The sequence below is a fragment of the Styela clava genome, chromosome 14, assembly GCF_964204865.1.
Source record: "Styela clava chromosome 14, kaStyClav1.hap1.2, whole genome shotgun sequence".
In the NCBI taxonomy this organism is placed as follows: domain Eukaryota; kingdom Metazoa; phylum Chordata; class Ascidiacea; order Stolidobranchia; family Styelidae; genus Styela; species Styela clava.
The window spans coordinates 6,240,430-6,260,469 of record NC_135263.1 but is presented as its reverse complement, the minus strand read 5'-3'; the positions used below and the strand labels follow the sequence as shown (position 1 = coordinate 6,260,469).

Sequence of the window (20,040 nt, the reverse complement as noted above, 5' to 3'; positions counted from 1 at the left end):
TTGAAATAAATTTCAAACGTAAAATAGGTTTATGGCTTGGAATTGAATGTGCCTCTCTAGCTGATGATGTGGAAAATATGTAAAATATTACGAGCTCTTATTTTACTTGAGGGGATACGTCATGCAGGTAATTTCTACCACAAAATTAGTTGAAGTATATATGAGTAGTGAATTCAAGCGGTATCTTGTTATTTCTGGCGCGCAAGGCTGTGAAGTCAAAGTTTAACTTGTTTTCACTGAAGCCGGAGTTGTAATTTCAGTTCCCCGGAGTTTCCGCGACTTCCCAGCCCTTGTTTACGTAATTAATTTGGATTAGCTTTCATGTAAACGTTGATTGTCATGTGTGGACTGGCTGCTTCAAATCCCCCATGGAATTGTTGTGGGCAAGATAATGCTAGAATCGTGTAATTCCATGGTAGTTCAAGCTACGCTGATCAGATACGGCTTTCTACTACTGAAAACAATGCATGGTAATACAAAGTTGAACTAGATAAAGGTAAAGTCATAATTAAAAGTAGTTTATAGGTTTATCTCATTTTTCCTTCTCTGGTCGTCATTCGTCTTTTTTCATGTGTTTACAGTTGCTTTTGATTGTGGTCGTCGACCTGGATTCCATTCCCTGCCACCAGAGACTGGAGTGTCATCGATTCGGACTGGTGAAGTTCCTTGGCTCGTTGAAGTATATAAAAGCAGGTTTGCAAATATTGATACAAATGTAACTCTTTTAACTAGTCTTAGCCGTCCATATTACTAATTTGCATCTGTATAATTTTTCCGCATTCCCAATTATATAATGTTGGTCGAACACAAAAATTAAACTCGGCAAATTAAAAATGTCGATGGTTAATATACTTGGCTAAACGCAGTTCAAAAATTGAGAAAAGCGAAATTATATGAAATTCTTTCATTACGTAGTTTTCTTTTAATAAATACTATCGATACAAATATTAAAATATGATACAAAGATATAATATTGCGATTTAAGATAGGGAATGTTTCATGCTGTATTATGTTTTATGGAACAGTGATTATATTTGCGATGGTTCAGTTGTTGGAAAAAGATGGATTTTGACATCATCACAATGCATTAATATAAGGTAATTTGTTTTTTGTTTACAACAGAACATTTATGACTACAGTTACGTCACAGAAGTAAAAACTCAAGCTTGGTTTCCGTCGGATGAAATTGGTCTTTGACTCTGTGAACATGAATATTTTGCTAAAAACTTTGTATGTGGTCAGAGACATATTAGGTTCTGTAGTTTTTGCTGTGCGTTAGGAGTCTACAAATAAACAAGCACGCGCGACAAAAAAGGGTGATCCCGAAGTATGTGAACAAAGATGGCGGGCACCGGAACGTAGTATGAGTACCAGGTTAAGGTTAGGCCATAATTTCTGGTACAAATAATACGGGAGTCACTCGGCTAGTCCCCGAACCCGTAATATGACTAAAGTAAGGAAAATTGGAATAAAATTATGGCCTAACCCTAACCTGGTACACACACTATACGTTCCGGTGTCCGTCATCTTGGTTCACATACTTCGGGAGTACCAAAAACTTGTGTGTGACAAGAGACATAATTGATTATGTAGTTTTTTATGTGCTTAAATAGCCTTCAAACAAACAAGCATGTGCGACAAATTATTAAGGTAAATTACTAGTGGTTTCTTTTCGTCAGAGTCTACACTACAGAAGAACGGATTTAATCAACAAATTGGTGTTTAATTCATTTATGAGTGAAGGCCTTTGTGTGTGTACGTGGACTATTTATGTGTAAAAATTTGCGAACAAATACGTTCAATCTTTCCTTAAATATGCTAATTTCAGAGACAATCTTTTAGTTGTGTGATTCGTCGTGCGCAAATGTTTGTGTGTGTGCACATGTGTGTGGAACGCGCACATGTATGTACGTGTGTGTTTAACAGAGGGACATCACTAAGTTTTTCAGCTTTCAATCTTAAATTGAATATTCTGATTGAAGGGACCCTCTTTCAGACGTGCATACTGAAATTCGAAGCTCTGATGAAATACACGTATTCAGAGTAAATCGTTCATTGCACAACGCCAACTCCGACGCTGTTATCCTAGGTAAGAAAGAAATTAGAATAGTTATATGTAAACCTCGGTTTGCTTTTATTGTTGAACTATCAAATTTACAGAATTGACAGAAAATATTGAGTTTAATGAGGAAATCCAGCCAATATGTGTGAGTAGGCACGAGCAACAAGGTATTGGTGGTAATTGCTTACTTACAATGAAAACAGCGAACTCGCCATCGACATCTCAAGTAAGATTCTCTTTTATCTAATAACGTTTGGGTCAGATCGCCTGACTTCTCGAGACACCAGATTTTTTTAATCGTTGCATTTTACGAAGAGTACAAAAATAAAAAAACATTTGAGCAAACATAGTTTTAGTATTTTAGAATAATTAAATTGAATAGTTCTGAGTATATTCTCTATACATCATTATGCATCACGAACAAACTACATTTGGTCCCAGAACTCACCCCAATGGCAATGTTGGTATTTCTATCATGTACAATACAGAGTTACCCCATACAGTGACTATTTTCAATGGTACCCCATAAAATGCTTCTCCCTGATGCACCTTTCTCATCCAATATTTTATGTCCCTTGTGTATATTTTCCTATGAGAATAATAGTTTAGTACTTTATAGATTGGGATATCTGAAGCTTACCAGGCCAACTGCCAAACTCAATATCCGGAACAAAATTTGGATGGCATTGTGTGTGTGAATATTACAGAAGATTGCAAGGTAAAAATATGATGATGTACATGTGATTTGAATTATAAACAAGATGGAAATGCTCAAATACCTGAGCACGAAGATCGTGACGTCAAATGTGCCTTTAAGATAATGCCCGAGCACCGCGTTTGATAAAAGATGGCGGACTACTCTGACGTAATGCCACGTGACATGCGCAAAAATAGCCGAATTTTGGTCAAATATTGAACCCCATACAACTCCAATACAATTTGATAATAAATATTAAATAAGAGCTTCCTGGAGACTTCATCCATATTAAATTGCCGAAAATATTAAATCGATTGATCCATTAGTAAGAGAGAAAAGCGGGTTTCAACAATTTTATGAAACAATCCAAATATACACTCAGTTTTTAATAACATCGTTTGTTGCTACTTTTCCCAGGAAAATCTACCCGGACAAATTTTATATTGCAAACGAGACGACGATCTATTTTATGTGCAAGGAATTTTGTCCCGACCACACAACTGCGCAGGATTAAGTCTTTATGAAAATGTCTTGAAATCATTTGAATGGATTTGGAAAATCATAAACCAAGATGAAATGTTAATGGCAGGTCAGTCAATATATGTCATTGTTTAGCATCGTTTCCTAAGAGTTTAGTAGTCTTTTTAAACAAAACATAGCTTTTTAAAACGGGCCATGCTCTAATTCAGTAAGGCAGAGCTTATTGAGAGTGGCATGGTATTTTTTGAAAGTCTGTTTTATCAACAAATACCGTTAACGATCCTAACATTACATCCGCCTATCTATGGCCAAAAACATATTTCTGGTTTCATAATCACATTTAGATTCAGGGGTTTAAATGGGTGTTTCAGATAAAAATAAGAAGGCGTAAATGTAGGAAATGTCTATCAAGTGGTTGCACCTCCATGAAAAAATATGAAAATAAAGTTAGTCGACCCCAACAGATGTGAACATTTAATATAAGGAAATCATGTATTCCAGATTATCTACTACTTTCATCACGCAAAATTATTAATAAAGTTAATCAATTATTATTTAAAATGTTTGAAGCGGCATTTACTCGTAGAATAACGTATTAAGCCAGTCAGAAATGTTTCAAAACATATATTCAGCAAGCATGCGTTACTAAAGTGGAATCCCGTATATTGAAATATGATATTTGCCTTGATTAACAAGAGGGAAATATCTTTGTTACTCGCAGCTCGGAACGCTTTTGTACCAACCTCTCGATCTGGCGATCCATGCTCTGGAGAAGGGGTGAATATTACATCTACGAGTGGAATATTTTCCTCACCTTTGTATGACGGAGGAAACACTACTTATCCGTTGAGCACTCAATGCTTTTGGAAGATATTCGTAAGTCATAGTGTACCATATGATTTTGAGGCAACAACAATATTTAACCACTTACAACTGCAAAGCAATTGGTCCAGTATTAGAAGAGAACGGCAACAACTATGACAACAACGACTACCAAAACAATCATTGAGTTTACTTCATGTCTGATGAATGAGGATTGCTTCTTTACTCCGCCTCGCTTTTCCGCATGCGTCACGATTTCCACGAACTTTCCTCTCTAAGGACTTACAGTACCGGTACCCTTCTGCGACTTTCGTTTCCATATATTTAAACATTGTCCGCTATTGTTTTTATTATTTTCATTTCATTTAAGGTTCCTGAAAATCACAAAATCCTTTTGCAATTCGATGATTTCAACGTCGAACTGTTTGGACTTTGCGCGGCAGATTGGGTGAAGGTTTATAATGGCACAGATGCATCGAAGGAACATTTGATATCACACGTAATTCACGATAGTTTTAAACTTCATTATTATCATTAGTTGATGATGTCTTTCAGCGCAGCGTACAAAATTATAGTTTCTCATTCCTATCATAATTTTTATTTAAAATGCAATGAGTTCTCGTGTGAAAACGGAAAAATGACACATATATTAAACCTTGAAAAAAGAAATAAGACCACTATTGACATTAAGAGATCAGTGCTCAAATACAACTATACATAGGTCCAATAGGTCAAGCAAACCGATTTGCGCGTAGCATGGTAGTAAGTTCAGGTAGTTCAAATATATATAGTATTTGCTTCTACTTAACGTTGTTTTGGTTGTCACAGGTTTGTTGCCACCAGCGGATCTAACATGACGAGTAACACAAACAAAAAATAAACAAACAATAAACAAAAAATAGTGTATTGTTACAGTCGTTTTTGCGACAAAAGCATGAAGAACACAAACTTTTCTTGCCCTCATGTAAAATTACGTTACATCCTGTGATTGCAATAAAATCTGCAAAGTTGTAGTTATTAATCTACTGAATTATACTAGCGGTACCGTACACATCCGAGTGTTTCCTCAGTCACTGTCCCGTATAAGTTGTTTACATTACCAATATATATATATATATAATGTAAGCACACACACTTTCGCTTTATTTTTTTCAGATTTGCGGAAATTTCCCACCCATGCCAATTCTATCTGAATCTAACGTAATCACGGTAGAATTCAACTCAGATTTTGTTGAGGCAGACTTTGGATTTTTGGCGTCGTTTTTGGCTGTTCACCATAGCATCGAAGGTATTTGAACCAATTAATATATATATAGTTTGTATTATGAATTCCCATATTTGGACACGAAATTTTGTTAAATTGTTGTTGTAGCATTCTCTTTCTTCTTGTTATCGTTGTTGTGAAAAGGCGCCCTTCTCTTCAACTACTGGACCAATTACTTTTCAATGTTTAAAATGTTGTTGTCGCTGGAAGGCGACTATTCTATTCATTTTATTCCATTCATTCTATTCTATTCATTCTATTCTATTCATTTTAAAAATTCGTGTTCCCTGTATGGCATTCGTTTTTTGAAGATTTGTGTGATGACATCATCAAAATTAAAAATTGCGCACCGTGTGGCGGGCTGTGATCGCATTTCAGCGGTATGGTGTTCAGCGAAGTCTAAATTTTTTGATAAGATACTGTCAAAGATTAGATACTGCTTCGTTTTGGTCTTTGTGCACATATATTAGAGCATTGCTTTTTTGTTTCCTGTCACAATAACTTCTCATACTCATACCAAGAAAGGGCTACGTGAAGCACAATTGCCAATAAAATAATGTGTCGTGTTTGCAGATTCTGGTTGTGGAAGCCCGCGCGATGTTCGAACTGAAATTGTAGTTTCCAGTCGAGGCTATCCTACAATTTTTACAACGAATCCCGGAGACAGCTGCCTATGGATAATCGAAGCTCCCGAAGGGAAGAAAATTTTGTTCGACTTCATGAATTTTAGAATGACCGTTGTAGGGGAGAATGAGGTTCGTATTAAAGCATTATGATAGTTTTATGACGTAACAAGATACACCATGTAATAATAGAAGAAAAAAGGCTACTCCCGTAGTATGTGAACCAAGATGACGGACACCGGGACCTAGTGTGTGTACCAAGTTAGGCCATAATTTCATGTACAAATACCACGGGAGTCACTTAGCTAGCCCCCGAACTCGTAATAGAACTAAAATAAAGAAAATTGGAAAAAAAATGTGGCCTAACCTAGTACACTATGTTCAGGTGTCCGTCATCTTGGTTCACATACTATGGGAGCGCCAAAAAAAGAAAAATTTCTTGAGATTAAAGGAAACAGTTTAATCAATTTTAATATCGAATAATTATTCGTTTCTTTTAAGTTAAGGATTTATGATGGTACTGACACTTCAACTGAGCATTATCACGCGTTTGATGAGATGCGACCGCCGAAAAATCAAGTAGTTATTACCTCAAGTAATCACGCAGTCATGGAATTAAAAGTGTGGAACTATATGGGGTGGACTGCGAAAGGATTTCATGCTCAATTGAAATTTATTTCACCCAATGAAACTGAGAACTACCCCGATGCTGTAAGTTATGACAAAAATATTGTAACGTTTAATGCGATACAGAAATATCAAACAAATGAATAAGATAAGACCTCATTGGTACGACGATAATATTAGCATTTTTCGTAGCCATTGCTCGTTATATTTATATCATGCATGTTACACTTTAAATAATGATTACAGATAGATATTGGATTAACTGATCACACTGGGTATTGCGGAGAACAGGAAATATTGCCGAAATTTCTAACGATAGGTGGACGAATAGTCGGTGGCAATGAGTCAATACCTAATTCGTGGCCGTGGCAGGTACAAAAGTAGCACTTTTTGACCTTCAAATTTTTTGTGTTCTTTCTATTTCTTTGCTTATTATAATGCTAACTCTCAATACTGATAATTTTAAGGTGAACTTGAGAAATAATAGAAAGCCAATTACCCGGATAGTTTGTGGAGGGACTCTGATATCTTATTCGTGGATTATAACAGCTGCACATTGTACTCCTCATCCGTATGATAATTTTTTTTCCATTTTTTTTTTTTTAAGTTATAATCTTATTAAAATTATGACATTATTATTTTTAGAGTTCTTTATGCTTTTGCTGGAGATCACTTATATATACAGACAGACTATAAAATGCAGATTGCAAAAGTTTTGAAAAGTAAGTTTTTCTGCCTAATTATGGAAGTCATTTTTGACGATTGTGAAACAATATAACTTGCTAAGAAAACTATAATAGTGGGGAAGAATAGAAGAATTCAGTATTAAATCAAAAATCTGTAACAAAAGAAAAATAAAATATAAAGAAAAGAACGTATTATTTAAATATCTGTACCTTTACTTGACCGTCTCATTAGACCGATTTGCAAAAAACTCACAGCTATATTGTGCAGTATATTAACATAATGCAGACAAACTGAATATTCATTATGCTTTGTAGTCTTTCATTCCAAATATTGGCTTCAACTGATGAAGTAAAAATGTTTGCCAGAAATTGTTCACGACAACTACCAAGTTGGGGCAACTTGGAATAACGATATTGCGTTGCTAGAGTTGGAACGTCCATTTCGATTTACTGAATATGTTCGACCTGCCTGTGTTCCAACGCCGGATGTTGAGTTCGAGGTTGGAACAAAATGCTATGCTACTGGTAAGAAATTTTAGTGAATATATATCAATTACTTTTTAAGATAATCACAATCGTTTTATATAATATATGTATAGCAGAGTATAGTCGAGATGGGAGAAGGCCCCTAACCAATTGTTACAGGTCTCTTCAACTGAATCTTATTTGGAGTGTTCTCTAATTGAGTAAATATCTAATCTCTCAAATTTCATCTGTTCGTTATTTCGGTTATATTGCTATACATCAGAGATAACGGAAACTTAAAAGTGGCTGAATTTTCAAAAATTTGAAAATGAATGCTCTTTGAGAATTGTCACATTAGCATTGTGGAAAACGATAACAATTGTACTCAGTATAGTTTTCGGCGTTGTCTGCAGTGAATATACTTGTCACATACAAATAATAAAAATGAAGTCCATAATTATTGTTGCTGGCTTTTAAAATATTTGAACGGCGCACATATTCCTATATAATTAAATAGAAATGCATATAAACATCAAGTTTTACAGGTTGGGGTAAACAACAAGAAGGATCTAATGTAGTAACACCGACTCTTCGTGAAGCACCAATTCCTCTCTTATCGCGAGAAAAGTGCGGTGAAATATATTTCACTGAATTCACAGAAAACATGTTTTGTGCTGGATATTTAGAGGTATAGTTGTAATTGATATTGCAGAATGATCGTAAATTGTCAAATCGCTACGATTAGCTACAATAAAAGCCCCATTTTAGTACAGAAAACAAAGGTCGAGATATCTCTCCTAACAATTTTCCATTTACAAAATTGCCAACGCCTGCTCCATGTCATGTTTATGTATTTTGCGGGAAAACCATTGGCGCGAATAAACAATTGGCGTGCTCTTAACAACCCAATTTAAGAATGCAATTCCATGCTATAGAAGGACGATTTAATGAGAATAAATGATACAAATAATACAATGTTTGTACTTTTACGTTTACGGAACATTGCAGTTTTCAGAACTTAGCGAAAACTCTTTTCATATACTCACATTTATCTGAAAGTTGATATTTTGATAATATTTTTTAACAGGGCGGCATTGACGCATGTCAGGGTGATTCGGGAGGACCACTGGTGTGTCGACAATCTGGAAAATTCAACTGGGTGTTACTCGGTGTGACGTCATGGGGATGGGGTTGCGGAAGAGCTAATTATCCTGGAGTTTATACGAGAGTAAGTCCATAATATTGAGTCTCGAGTGAATATAATGCGTTCGAATGAAGATCTTACATTAAAAACCGATTCCCAAGTAAAATGTTTTTTTTTAACTTTTGGTCATTTTATACGTTTTGACTCAAACTTCAAGGCTTTGCACATAAACAGCGAACGAGTAAAACGAACCAGAGTATTGAATAGAAATTGCAAAAATTCCGTTTGTTCTCCTAGGTAAACAGATACGGAGAATGGATCCGAAATTCGACAAACAATGAGGCAAGAATGAACTTCAACAACAGTGGTCCAATACCGACCATGGAACCAACGACACCAGCTCCAACAACAGTAGGAACCACTACAGTGGAGCCCATGTAAATTTAAACGCTTTTTGGATACACGATGGATAGATCGATCGTTTTGCTGAATCGTTGTTGCTGTGAGAAAAATCGTTTTTTTCAGTAACTAATGAATAGGGCTGGGCATTTCAAATCGAATAGTAAATTATTCGAATCTGTTGAGAGCAAAATTTCAAACGCTGCTGTTTTATTTTTTTTCTTACCGCCAATGGTCGACGTGAATTCCTTAATTTTTTTTTATTGAAGCCATATTTTTTCAATGCAATTCTGCCATATATATATATGAATATTTTCTGTAGTGAGTTATTGATAAAACGTGTTTCTTAATGTGCGAGAACGCTCAGCAATCTGTCTGAGAGATGTATTTTACGTTTTCAGTAATTCATTCATTGAAAGGATCAATTACAATAAAAAATCGCATACAATTATATATCTTCCAAGTATTCGAATCGAAAAAAATATTCGATTCTGAAATCATCAGGTATTCGAAAATGCCCAGCCCTACTAATGACCAATCGATTTCAAACATTCAGTGATTAAGAGACTGCTGAAGCCACTGGAAGACTATAACTCTTATTTCTAAAGTTCGTATAGATCTTGCGAAGCTTGATATTTCATATGTAACATAAATCATTTTATACTTACCTAAACTAGAATACCGTAAAACCTTTTTGCTGATAAATAATCTCAACCTGGCGACCTAGCAGAATGATTTTCTTTTATCAAACAATATAACATAGTACTTTGATAAAGTATGTCAGACATACGCATTTTCATTCTAGTATAGTGACTCATGTTCTTTCCACTCGTGGACATGAGGCGTCCTGTTATGGCGACTTCTAGATACTATCAACCGCCGGCAACCAACTTGCCTAATGTTAAACAAGTTCATGGACGCCATCTTGTGCCATATTTGGGAAACGCGAAACAATGGGGTCTTATGGGAAATTTTTGTCGTGTTGTTGTACCGAATCGAATAAGTCCGCTGTTATAAGGGCTAGAATGAAACCGAAGGGTGGATTTTGAACTTTAAGATATATGCTATATAAATATATAACGCAATCAGGAATAAAAAACTATCTAATGCGTTAAATTTGACTACAAACACAGCGTAGAACCATTTTTGGTCATTTTTTCAAAGAATTTATAGTGATACGCCAATTTGAGGCTGTAAAATGTCTCCGCAACAATCCTACAATGTCATTTGTTCTTCTAGCGCAGCTTGGAGCTGAGCAGTAGGGCATTATGGAGCTTGGCAAACGAAAAATGTTAACCAGAAAGTAGAAACGGCCATTGAGGCAAAGTTGGGTCGGCCGGTAATTTCGCATATAAATACAACTTTTAATCTGTGACGTCATAAGGAACGCCATTGTCAAATGGTTAATTATGACGATCAGATTGGCTAATTTACTTCGGAAGCAACTCGGAACCGGTATACTTGTCTTCAAAGACAATTTAATGTACTATAAATGTAATTTGGCCAACATGAAACGATATAAGCATGTACGGCTAAGATTCTACTTCAAAACGCGACCTTCAAAATTTTTTTACCTCAAATATTAGTGAAAATAATAAGTATGTTCCAATAATTGTCTTGGAACTTTTCATGAGGCGCCGTGTTAAATTGCCGAGAACAATAGGCACAAGATGGCGTCCATTGTCTGAGCGTTGCCTCGCTTATATTATATATACGCTTTGGATACTATTTACTGTTATTTTTCATGATTATGACGTCATATGTACTTTTTAGTACGACTACAACTGCGCAGCCGATTACAACAGCTCAGCCTGTGACCACAGCTCCAGCTCCAATTTGTGAAGATTTTAAACTTATAAATGGCGGTGAAGGAACATTCACAAGTCTTAGTCATTCAAATATTGGCTCTGAATTCATCAACTGTACTTGGTCGATTCAAGCATCTCACTCCGCTGCTGTTATGGAAATAACTTTTAAGTTAGTTACAAATTATATGTTATCTACTCCATGGAAGTATATGAATTTTAGTTGATCTAATTTACTTTTAAAGTATTCACAGCCTGTAATGGTATACTTTGAGTAAAACGAAAGAAAATGAATCAAGTCATACAAAAAAGGTTACGAATATCCGTATTTATCTGTAATATTTTACCCAACAAATTTAGGGTACTTATATTAGGAACAGCACTGAATAATATACTACAAAATTGAATTCTTTGATATATTTCTCAAATTTCCATCTCTAATTTTCGACAGGGAATTTGATTTGCCCGTTCTAAACCTCATTGGTGAATGTGGAGAAGATTATATAACAATGAAAATAATAGACACCGCTACAAACACAACAAAAATCACAAAAGTAAGTTTGACGTCGACTCAAAGTAATCAGTACATCTGTTTAGTCACTTTGATGATGAAACTGGGTTTCCAAAATTATATTTAAACAAATATACTTGGGTACTGCCGTAGCATGTGTACCAGGTTAGAGTTATGCCATAATTTTATTCCATTTTCTTATTTTAGTTCTATTACGCGTTCGGGATTGTCTGTGTTAGCCAAGTGAATATACCCCCTGCCCATAGGTTTCAGTCCCTTCACACAACTTGATGTAAAGTAGGCGAACAAAATTAGTTACTTCCATATTAGTACACATACTTCTGGAGCGCCCATGCTTGTAATGTAAACCATACTATGAACGCACTGTACTTCATTTATCGTCTTTTATTTTCAGAAATATTGTGGAACCGTCAAACCTCCAGATGTTTCAGCTTTCTCGATCGATATATTTTTTATATTCAACGAAACGGAACATTATTATCCCGGTCAGTATTATGAAGCGAACCATAATGTGCATATGGTTTGGAGTTGTATACCTTAGTGCTTCCATTTTTATTGCCACCATTATTGGAAGGTATTACTATTATACAACAGCAATAAACCGGATCCAAATATATACCAGTCGGAAGAAAGGCTAAAAACTTGATTCAACGGAATATAAAAAACATTTAACCAAGCTGTCGTTTCAGACGAATAATCCCGCGACCGGAGTATTCGCGATACACGTCGTTTGTTCAATTATTGCGTCATAATGAATTTGTGAGGGGCAACATAAACAAGTCTTTACTAACGGGATTCCAACTGCCACAGCCCACATCTATGCAAGATAATTAGCAATATCGAAGGTTGAATTTGCCATGCAACTATTGAGTTAACTAAAAATAAATTCTCTTATTAGAATGGAAATCAGATGGAATTGAATAGCCCGCAATACATTTAAACCACGATATGATATACATTAAGATAACATTCCGGACGATAGTTCATGGTAAATTTTGGCTGCGTGTTAACAATCTTAAGATTTAAAATCTTATTCTATGTCAAATGGAACTATTTTCCATTGTCCCAGTGCGATTACCGTCATTGCTGAAGTATAAAAATCAGGAGTACAGTATACAATTTTTCAAGTGCAATGTCTCATATTATAAAGTGTATTTTTATTTAACTTCGCAGGTTTCAAGGTGGGATACAAAGAAATCGATCCGTGTTCCGGTACTTCTACATTTATTAGTGAAAAAAGTGGTGTTCTTTTCAATCCAAACTATCCAGAACCATATCCTACATATATGGCATGCTCGTGGACTATTGTTACCCATAACATGAGCACAGCTATCGAGTTCAAGTAAGATGCTCAAATATATAGCAGAAGGATAAAAAAAATATATATATATATATTATGGTTTCAGGTCGATGTTACAAAATAAAAAGTCTCACAGATTAAAATAGCACAGGGTAAAATATAGGATACCATAGAGGCATAGAGCTATATATATATATTTGAACAAAACAAAAATTATAGCCATCTGGCAATTTTGAAGTCTCCAACTACTGAAAATTGGAAGTTGATGAGTCACTACTCGGGGAAAAAGGTAAATTTTGGCTTAATTGCAAAAACAACAGTTTATCATGAACGACCCATGTGCTTTTTTATCTTTCGATCTATTTAGAGTACTGTCGCTTGCAGCTTCAGATGACGGAACATGTTTGGACAGTATTTTGATCAAATCAGAGATTGGAGACGATGAAGATGAAATGTACGGGCCCTATTGCGCAATGCATGAACCAATTGTTCTCAGTATTGTTGGAAATGCGACAATATTATTTGAAAGCACCAGTGTCGGCGGTGTTGGAAACGAATCTGGTAAGAAATCGATTTTTCTTCCATCTTGCATCCCACTTTCATCGTTTATTTTGTCAGTGTTGGGTAGAAGTCTATAAGCGCAATAACTTAGGTCAAGTCAATCACCGGCGGTTAGTTGAGCCACTTTGAGTCTTGGATGGACGTTGACTCAAAACTAACTCGGAAGAGATAACGACTCGATCTTCGAAATCTAATGTTATATAGTCATTCCAGATTTAATATTTAAATCATTACAAAAAAAATTTTGATCAGGATTTTTCCTGGAATTTGAACAATATGTTCCATTTGTTGAATTTGACGTTTTTCAACAAGCTTCGTGCTTCAGTTTATATTTCGTTGATGAAAATGGAAATTTTACGGGAAGTAAAATCAAAGACGACAATGTCGAAGAGCCGATATGCAAATGGACAATAATGGGAACTAATGGCCACCCTGTAAGTAAATCGAATCAAACTAATTTATAATTAATATTCGAAGTATTCAAACATTTTTGATTTTCTGGTAAATTTCATTTAAAACTAAATTTAATCATATGTGCTCAAGAACACCAACGTAGATATCAAAAATAATAAATTCAGTCTCATAAAATAACAAATTTTTGTTGATGGAGTTTTGGCATTTTAATTTGTAAAGTTCCGACCCTAAGTAGACCAACCCTCCCTATGTAAATGGTATATCATTGCGTCACTCAATTCAAGTCCAAGAGAACCTAGAATTGAAGTTTTGACCAATAGAAATGGCCTACCTACTACTAGAAAAACACGTATAGATCTTCTTGACGTACTGTCAAATATCTAAAAGCTCACCAATGTCCTGATGGTGAGTATTCATACTAAAAACATACCACAATTCTAACGAGAGGAGGAAATAATGAGTGTCCTATGTCTGATTTATAAATAGCGGTTTGATAGGAATAATTTAATAAAAATTAACTGAAACCATAACGGCGTACTTTTGTTGTAGATTTCTCTCGTCATAAATCCTTGGACTGGTGTATCAAACATAGATTGCACGGAACATAATATCAAGTTATTTTACGGAAGCAAAAACGAAACGGTAGTAGATTTTTATATATCTTCAAAACAATAAGCTCTTTTTGTATAGTTTGTTTTTAAGAAACGATAACGGCACAATATGCAAACTGTATTTACATTGTCAACTGTATAGAATATTTCCTGCCAAAATGCCTTTTTATATTGAGTCCAGTGTACTGACTGCAAAATTGTTTTTGCTCTTGTTTGGGTTGTTGTTGCTGAAACATGGCATTTCTTCGCAACTAGTGGATACATTTCAATGCCGACTGATAAGGTTATTTTGGTTTTTGCGAATGAGTCATTTTATGAATCCCATGGAATCCGATATTTCATCCTAAAACATGTTTTATTCATATTTATAAACACATTTGTATGGATTATGAAAGCTCTATATTCCACCACGCTTGTCCGTCGTTCTTTTCATCGACTTTGGCCGTACCAGTAATAATGTGCGACATTCGTATCCATGTATTTGGGCATTGCTCTCTCGTTATATTTAGATATGTCTCGATCCACCAACACCTAAAACATTTCTAATTCTGGATGAAGAGGTTCTGATTGATTTTGTCGGGGAGATGGTTGATGAAAGAATTGGATTTGATGGTTCATTTGTGTTCGTTCAAGGATCAGCAGTCTCGAAATATGCTTCTAGTTTATATATGATTACTTTTTTACTAATATTACAAATATTTTACACCGACGGATCTTAAAATAAATTCCTATTGGTATGTGCGTAATGGTTTTATTAAAAATATTAGAGTACGGTTTTTCAAAAGGAATTTTACTAGGCCTTCAATAGGAGACCAATCACAGAGGAGATGAAAAAAATACGTGGAACGTCAACATTGGTCTAAATCGGATATACCTCACAAGATGATTTTTATGGAAATCCAGAAAAGGAAAATGGTGTTTCATGGATGAAATGCGTAATCAATTTTTTCAAACATTTATGAGTTTAATAAAAAATAGTATTTTGAATATATATTAAATTTTTCTGAAAACAGCGTCTTTCAAATTCCCCACCAAACTATTAGTCCGGCAGATAAGGGGACCTTTTTGGCCCAAGTTTGATTTCAGACATAAAGTTTTTTTTATCTGTGATTATTCATCTTGGGGTCATTGCCCATCATTTCTACATGGGTGTGGAGTTTGCAGCCTTGAGCAATTTTTTTTACGGCTCGATATTTGTAACAGTGTTTTTCGTCAAACCTGTGCATCATAATGACGCACAACCTGAAGCATAACCTGTTGCAATACTATGTTCAGGTTGTGCGCAATCTTGGTGCACAAACTACGCAAGCACCAAATTTACTAGGAAATAAAATCAATAACTTTTAGGTATTTGTTGAGCCCAGCTTTGGGTCGAGACCCATATACAGTATATGAAAATACTGTCGAAACATACGCGTAAAATAAAGAGTACTATTTCAAAATACTCGTTTTTGTTGTAATTAACAATACAAGCCTGGTAATGCAGTCGCCAGTGGTTCAAGTGGATATACACCCGGTGGAGAACAGTCAATTATTTGTTAGCGAGAATTGCTATGCAGCGGGATGATCACGACGAAGCAGTGAAAGATAATGATATCACAAGAACAAGAATGAGAAAATTGCTACATTTTATAGTATATCCCTGGGAAAGAATGTAGTTCATTCTTATGTTCCATGCCAATGCTTTTCAAACTACCAAAGTCTCTCAACACTTTTACTTCTTCTCTTCTATGAAAAAACATTATATTATTATGTATTATGTTATTATATATTCGCATTTCCATCTGTTTGTTCGTGCTCCCAGATAACCGATCAGCGGCCTCCAAGGAGGACGGGGTCCCCTATTAAGAAACCCTGTCATAAGCTAAAAAAGGCGACCATGCTTCTCTTGCCTGTTGTCATGCTGTCCCTAGAATTCAGCTACAACAAAAATTTCATGAAAACGGATTTTTAAATTTTATTAATATTCTCAACAATGAATGATATACGGGTGGTAAAATGCCAAGTTATTCCAACAACATGATCATGTTTTTGCAATTTACAACCAATATTTTGTATGTAACTTTGTTTGACAGAGCCCCAAGAGCCCTAACTACAAATATCAAAAATGTGAGGCCAAAAAAGTCACACTACAACATTGTCAAATGTGCTGTATTTACGATAGATAACAGGTTTACCAAAAAGAATTGAAAAATGAAAATGAAAAATGGTAAATTAAAGATCAATTCAGCAATATCTACTTGGTGATATTGCATCTGTTGATGATTTTATGTGTTTGTTTCGAAAGTTTAATAACAGAATTAATTGTGGTTGTTGGGGATGTTTTAAAAAAAGGTTGCATGGAAAAAAGGTTTCACAAAATGTCAAGGTTTGATAGTAGTAGAGAAGTAGAAAAATACTCCCATGTTTTTTTTTCTCATTTGATAACCACGCCACAGAACTTCCCCGATAAGTATACGCAGCAATTGCGAGAAGCAAAAATGCCAAGATGGGATTTCATCGCATTGCAAACCAATATTAGCAATTCTTATATATATTCGCGCATTCCCATCTGAACAGCGTGGAAAAGATTATACCCATCTACACACTTTAAGAACTATGTCAGATGAGCGTCATATTATCGAATATCAGTAAAGGAATATTGCAATGGGAAAAGACATATGAGGCGGAACTTTCAGTAGTATGCAATCAAATAATCTTATTGTAGAATATAACTTTAAAAACATTTCGTCACGCCAACTGCAGTCCGAAACTTTTTTTCTCAGGCTGAGCGCAGATACCAATTGGCACTTATGTAAACTGGTAAGACTGTAAGAGGCACGCGATGGATCAGATACTAAGAGTATCCATTCCCCAGCTGTCATTTGAGTGGGTACTGCTGTTTTTATTGCAGATGTTACTGATCTTTTTGTATTAAAGATTTACAGGCATCACCGATTTAAGGATGTTGGAAACCAACACGCAATATTACAAAACTTACTTTCAACACGCGGTTTGAATGAATGAAAAAGCTGAAACTAATATTCTTTAGAACAGCATACAAATTCTATGGAATGGAATCATACACAAAAACTCGTCAAAAACCTATAGCTCAATAATCAAGTGGAATTTGATGCATGTGCGCAAAAATGTGCGCGTTACTACGTACAACCGAAGCACGCAGGAAAATGTGTGTGATGTACTAGTATTCAAAACGTTTGACTCAACTATGTTGGCATAACAGGTGCACATCTCGGTTTCGCATACGCATACCTTCTATCTCCACAAAGGGTTCCATTACATTTGAACCCACGTACATTTGAACCCATGGCAATTGCACCTGTATGCTATTGCACCTATGGAATTTTTTTTGTTTTTCGGATAGTTGAACCCACACTAACCCTAACCCATGGGTTTTAGCACCCGCATATAGATTGAACCCGTGGATATACACATGGGTTCAAATGTACGTGGGTTCAAATGTACGGTCACCCTCCACAAGGATATATTAATTTTGCCAAAATCAATGTAGCTCTGAAAGGTTGCGGTTCTCCCAAAAGAAAACACGTTACACATCTTTAGATACCAGTGGATGGTTTTACATGGCCTTGTTCCTTGTTCGGAGTGAAAGACGAGGTCAAATATTCCAATCCAATTCAACTAATAAAATATTTCCCAAGTCCCTAAGCTTAAACTAGGAAAACGAAATGCGCGCGGCAACGCAAATGTAGTTTGAAGAGCGCAATAGAAAGTGGCTAGATACTGTCGATGGATCTTGGCTTGTATTAGCGAAATAAACTACCATTTATTCTACTAAAATTGAATTTCTGACATTGTAAGGAGATTCAATGTTACTATGTATGCAAAACGAAACCATGTAGTTATGAAATAATTGTTTTTAACAAAAGGGCTCTCCTGAAGTATTTGTACCAAGATGGCGCACAACCTGAATATTGTATGCTTACCAGGTGGGGGTTCAGGATGTGCGTCATCTTGGACCGAATACTTTAAATCCACTTAAAAAAAATTGCTCAACATTATATACTCCACACCCACCTGGGTATCATTATATATGTCATATACATTATATCTAAACAATAAAAAAAACTTTATGTCCCAAAACAATGTTAAGGCCCGATTCTGCCGGACTATATAGACAATATGATATAACGAAACTTTTGCTCGATCGCAAGTTGATTGTATAGTTTTTTTCATCTTTAACCTTACCTACTACCGAAAAAATGTTAATCATTACTAAATAAAGCTCAGCAACAATATAAGTAGAAATAAATAACATGCAGGTTGCACTTTGTCCGCGGTTGTTCTTCATTATTGATTCGGTTTAATTAGTATTACTACGTTGTTCATAGCATGCATTTCGTATCAACTAATCAAACCAGTGAGAAGTTTAATTCTTCATATTAAAAGACAGCATTGAATTGAAATAATCAAATCGATAACATTGGATATCTATTGCAATATGTATCATTGTATAATAACGTTACGCTCATAACCGAATTGCGAAAGACACTTTTAACGAATTTTAGTTTTCTCGTTGAAACTCATCAACGTGATGTTGCGCAACATGTTAATCCATATACATTAAATTCAAGAGTAATGCTCAAACATGTAGGCAAGAAAAGTTCCAATGACTAATCGCATTGCCGGTAGCTTATTTATACAACCTTCATGTATTATATTAAAATCTGCAATGAAATTCATTACCTGATCATTTCAAAACTTCAATGTAAATTTGCAAGTAAAGTTTTACTGCTGTCCAATAAATTAGCGCTAAATTTTTAGTCGTTTTATTACAATAAATAACATGCAAGAAAAACATGGTTTACTCATTGATACCTCATGCACGGAGTGCACCTGATGAAGCCCAATTTTTTTGCGGATAGACATGAACAATACAGAAGAAGCTAATTCAATGGTCGATCGCGCTATTGCAATACTTCCGTCGGAAGCGTGAATATTTCTTGATAGGTACGCTCGCAAGAACTTTGATCCCATCACATATTCTATAAATCTTTTTTTTGTGATTTTTAAATAAGAAGCTATATTGCAGAGCGACTTATGTATTTTCAAATCATTTAGCAGTACAAATGCTTACGCCAAATGACTGATTCAGTCACATTTAGACCAGTTCTATCTTAGATAAACTGATTTGAGGGTATAGTAGTTTTTTTCGATCTCGGACAATTAGCGATTAAGGGTAAAAAAAAATTAATGACACAGAATCGCTACGATCGTGTCTTCTCATATAACGGTCAATATTCAAAACGAAGAGTAAATTAACAAGTCGTTTATGAGAGAAAGTAATGTATTTTGAAGCAATGTATTTTCCAGTATTGGTTTTCGCGCCCCATTCCCCCTGTAATATCTTTTTAACGTTTGTTTTTCATTTTATTTGTGCAAAGTGTACTTGCATGATTGTGACAAGATAAAATGCTGATTACTGATTGAAGTCCCATCGTACCCATTAGCTTCACTCTTGTATTATATTATTTATTTATACTTGCTTTAACGTTTTAAAGTTCCAATTACCAAATATGTTTTTGATAGT

General features: G+C 35.1%; 1 protein-coding gene across 3 annotated transcripts; it reads left to right on the top strand.

The window, feature by feature from the left end:
• Positions 1 to 6: 6 nt before the first annotated feature.
• On the top strand, positions 7 to 15,233 carry LOC120340513 (ovochymase-like). 3 transcript variants are annotated; one of them, XM_039408788.2, is made up of 27 exons: positions 7 to 127; positions 582 to 693; positions 1,026 to 1,097; positions 1,983 to 2,089; positions 2,161 to 2,288; positions 2,682 to 2,780; positions 3,177 to 3,348; positions 3,961 to 4,115; positions 4,432 to 4,560; positions 5,217 to 5,349; positions 5,899 to 6,080; positions 6,450 to 6,659; positions 6,822 to 6,947; positions 7,043 to 7,146; positions 7,221 to 7,297; positions 7,628 to 7,786; positions 8,272 to 8,414; positions 8,814 to 8,954; positions 9,168 to 9,307; positions 11,043 to 11,246; positions 11,526 to 11,628; positions 12,001 to 12,091; positions 12,780 to 12,948; positions 13,274 to 13,467; positions 13,720 to 13,901; positions 14,431 to 14,523; positions 15,002 to 15,233. In XM_039408788.2, exons 1-27 carry the CDS (start codon positions 64 to 66, stop codon positions 15,209 to 15,211), a joined length of 3,699 nt encoding a protein of 1,232 aa, XP_039264722.2. In that variant the 5' UTR covers positions 7 to 63; the 3' UTR covers positions 15,212 to 15,233. The 3 variants fall into 3 exon arrangements, with proteins under 3 accessions (XP_039264722.2, XP_077975836.1, XP_077975837.1); XM_078119710.1 differs by lacking the exon at positions 7 to 127 and adding an exon at positions 272 to 496 and having other exon boundaries at positions 1,997 to 2,089; XM_078119711.1 differs by lacking the exon at positions 7 to 127 and adding an exon at positions 478 to 496.
• The last annotated feature ends 4,807 nt before the right edge of the window (positions 15,234 to 20,040 follow it).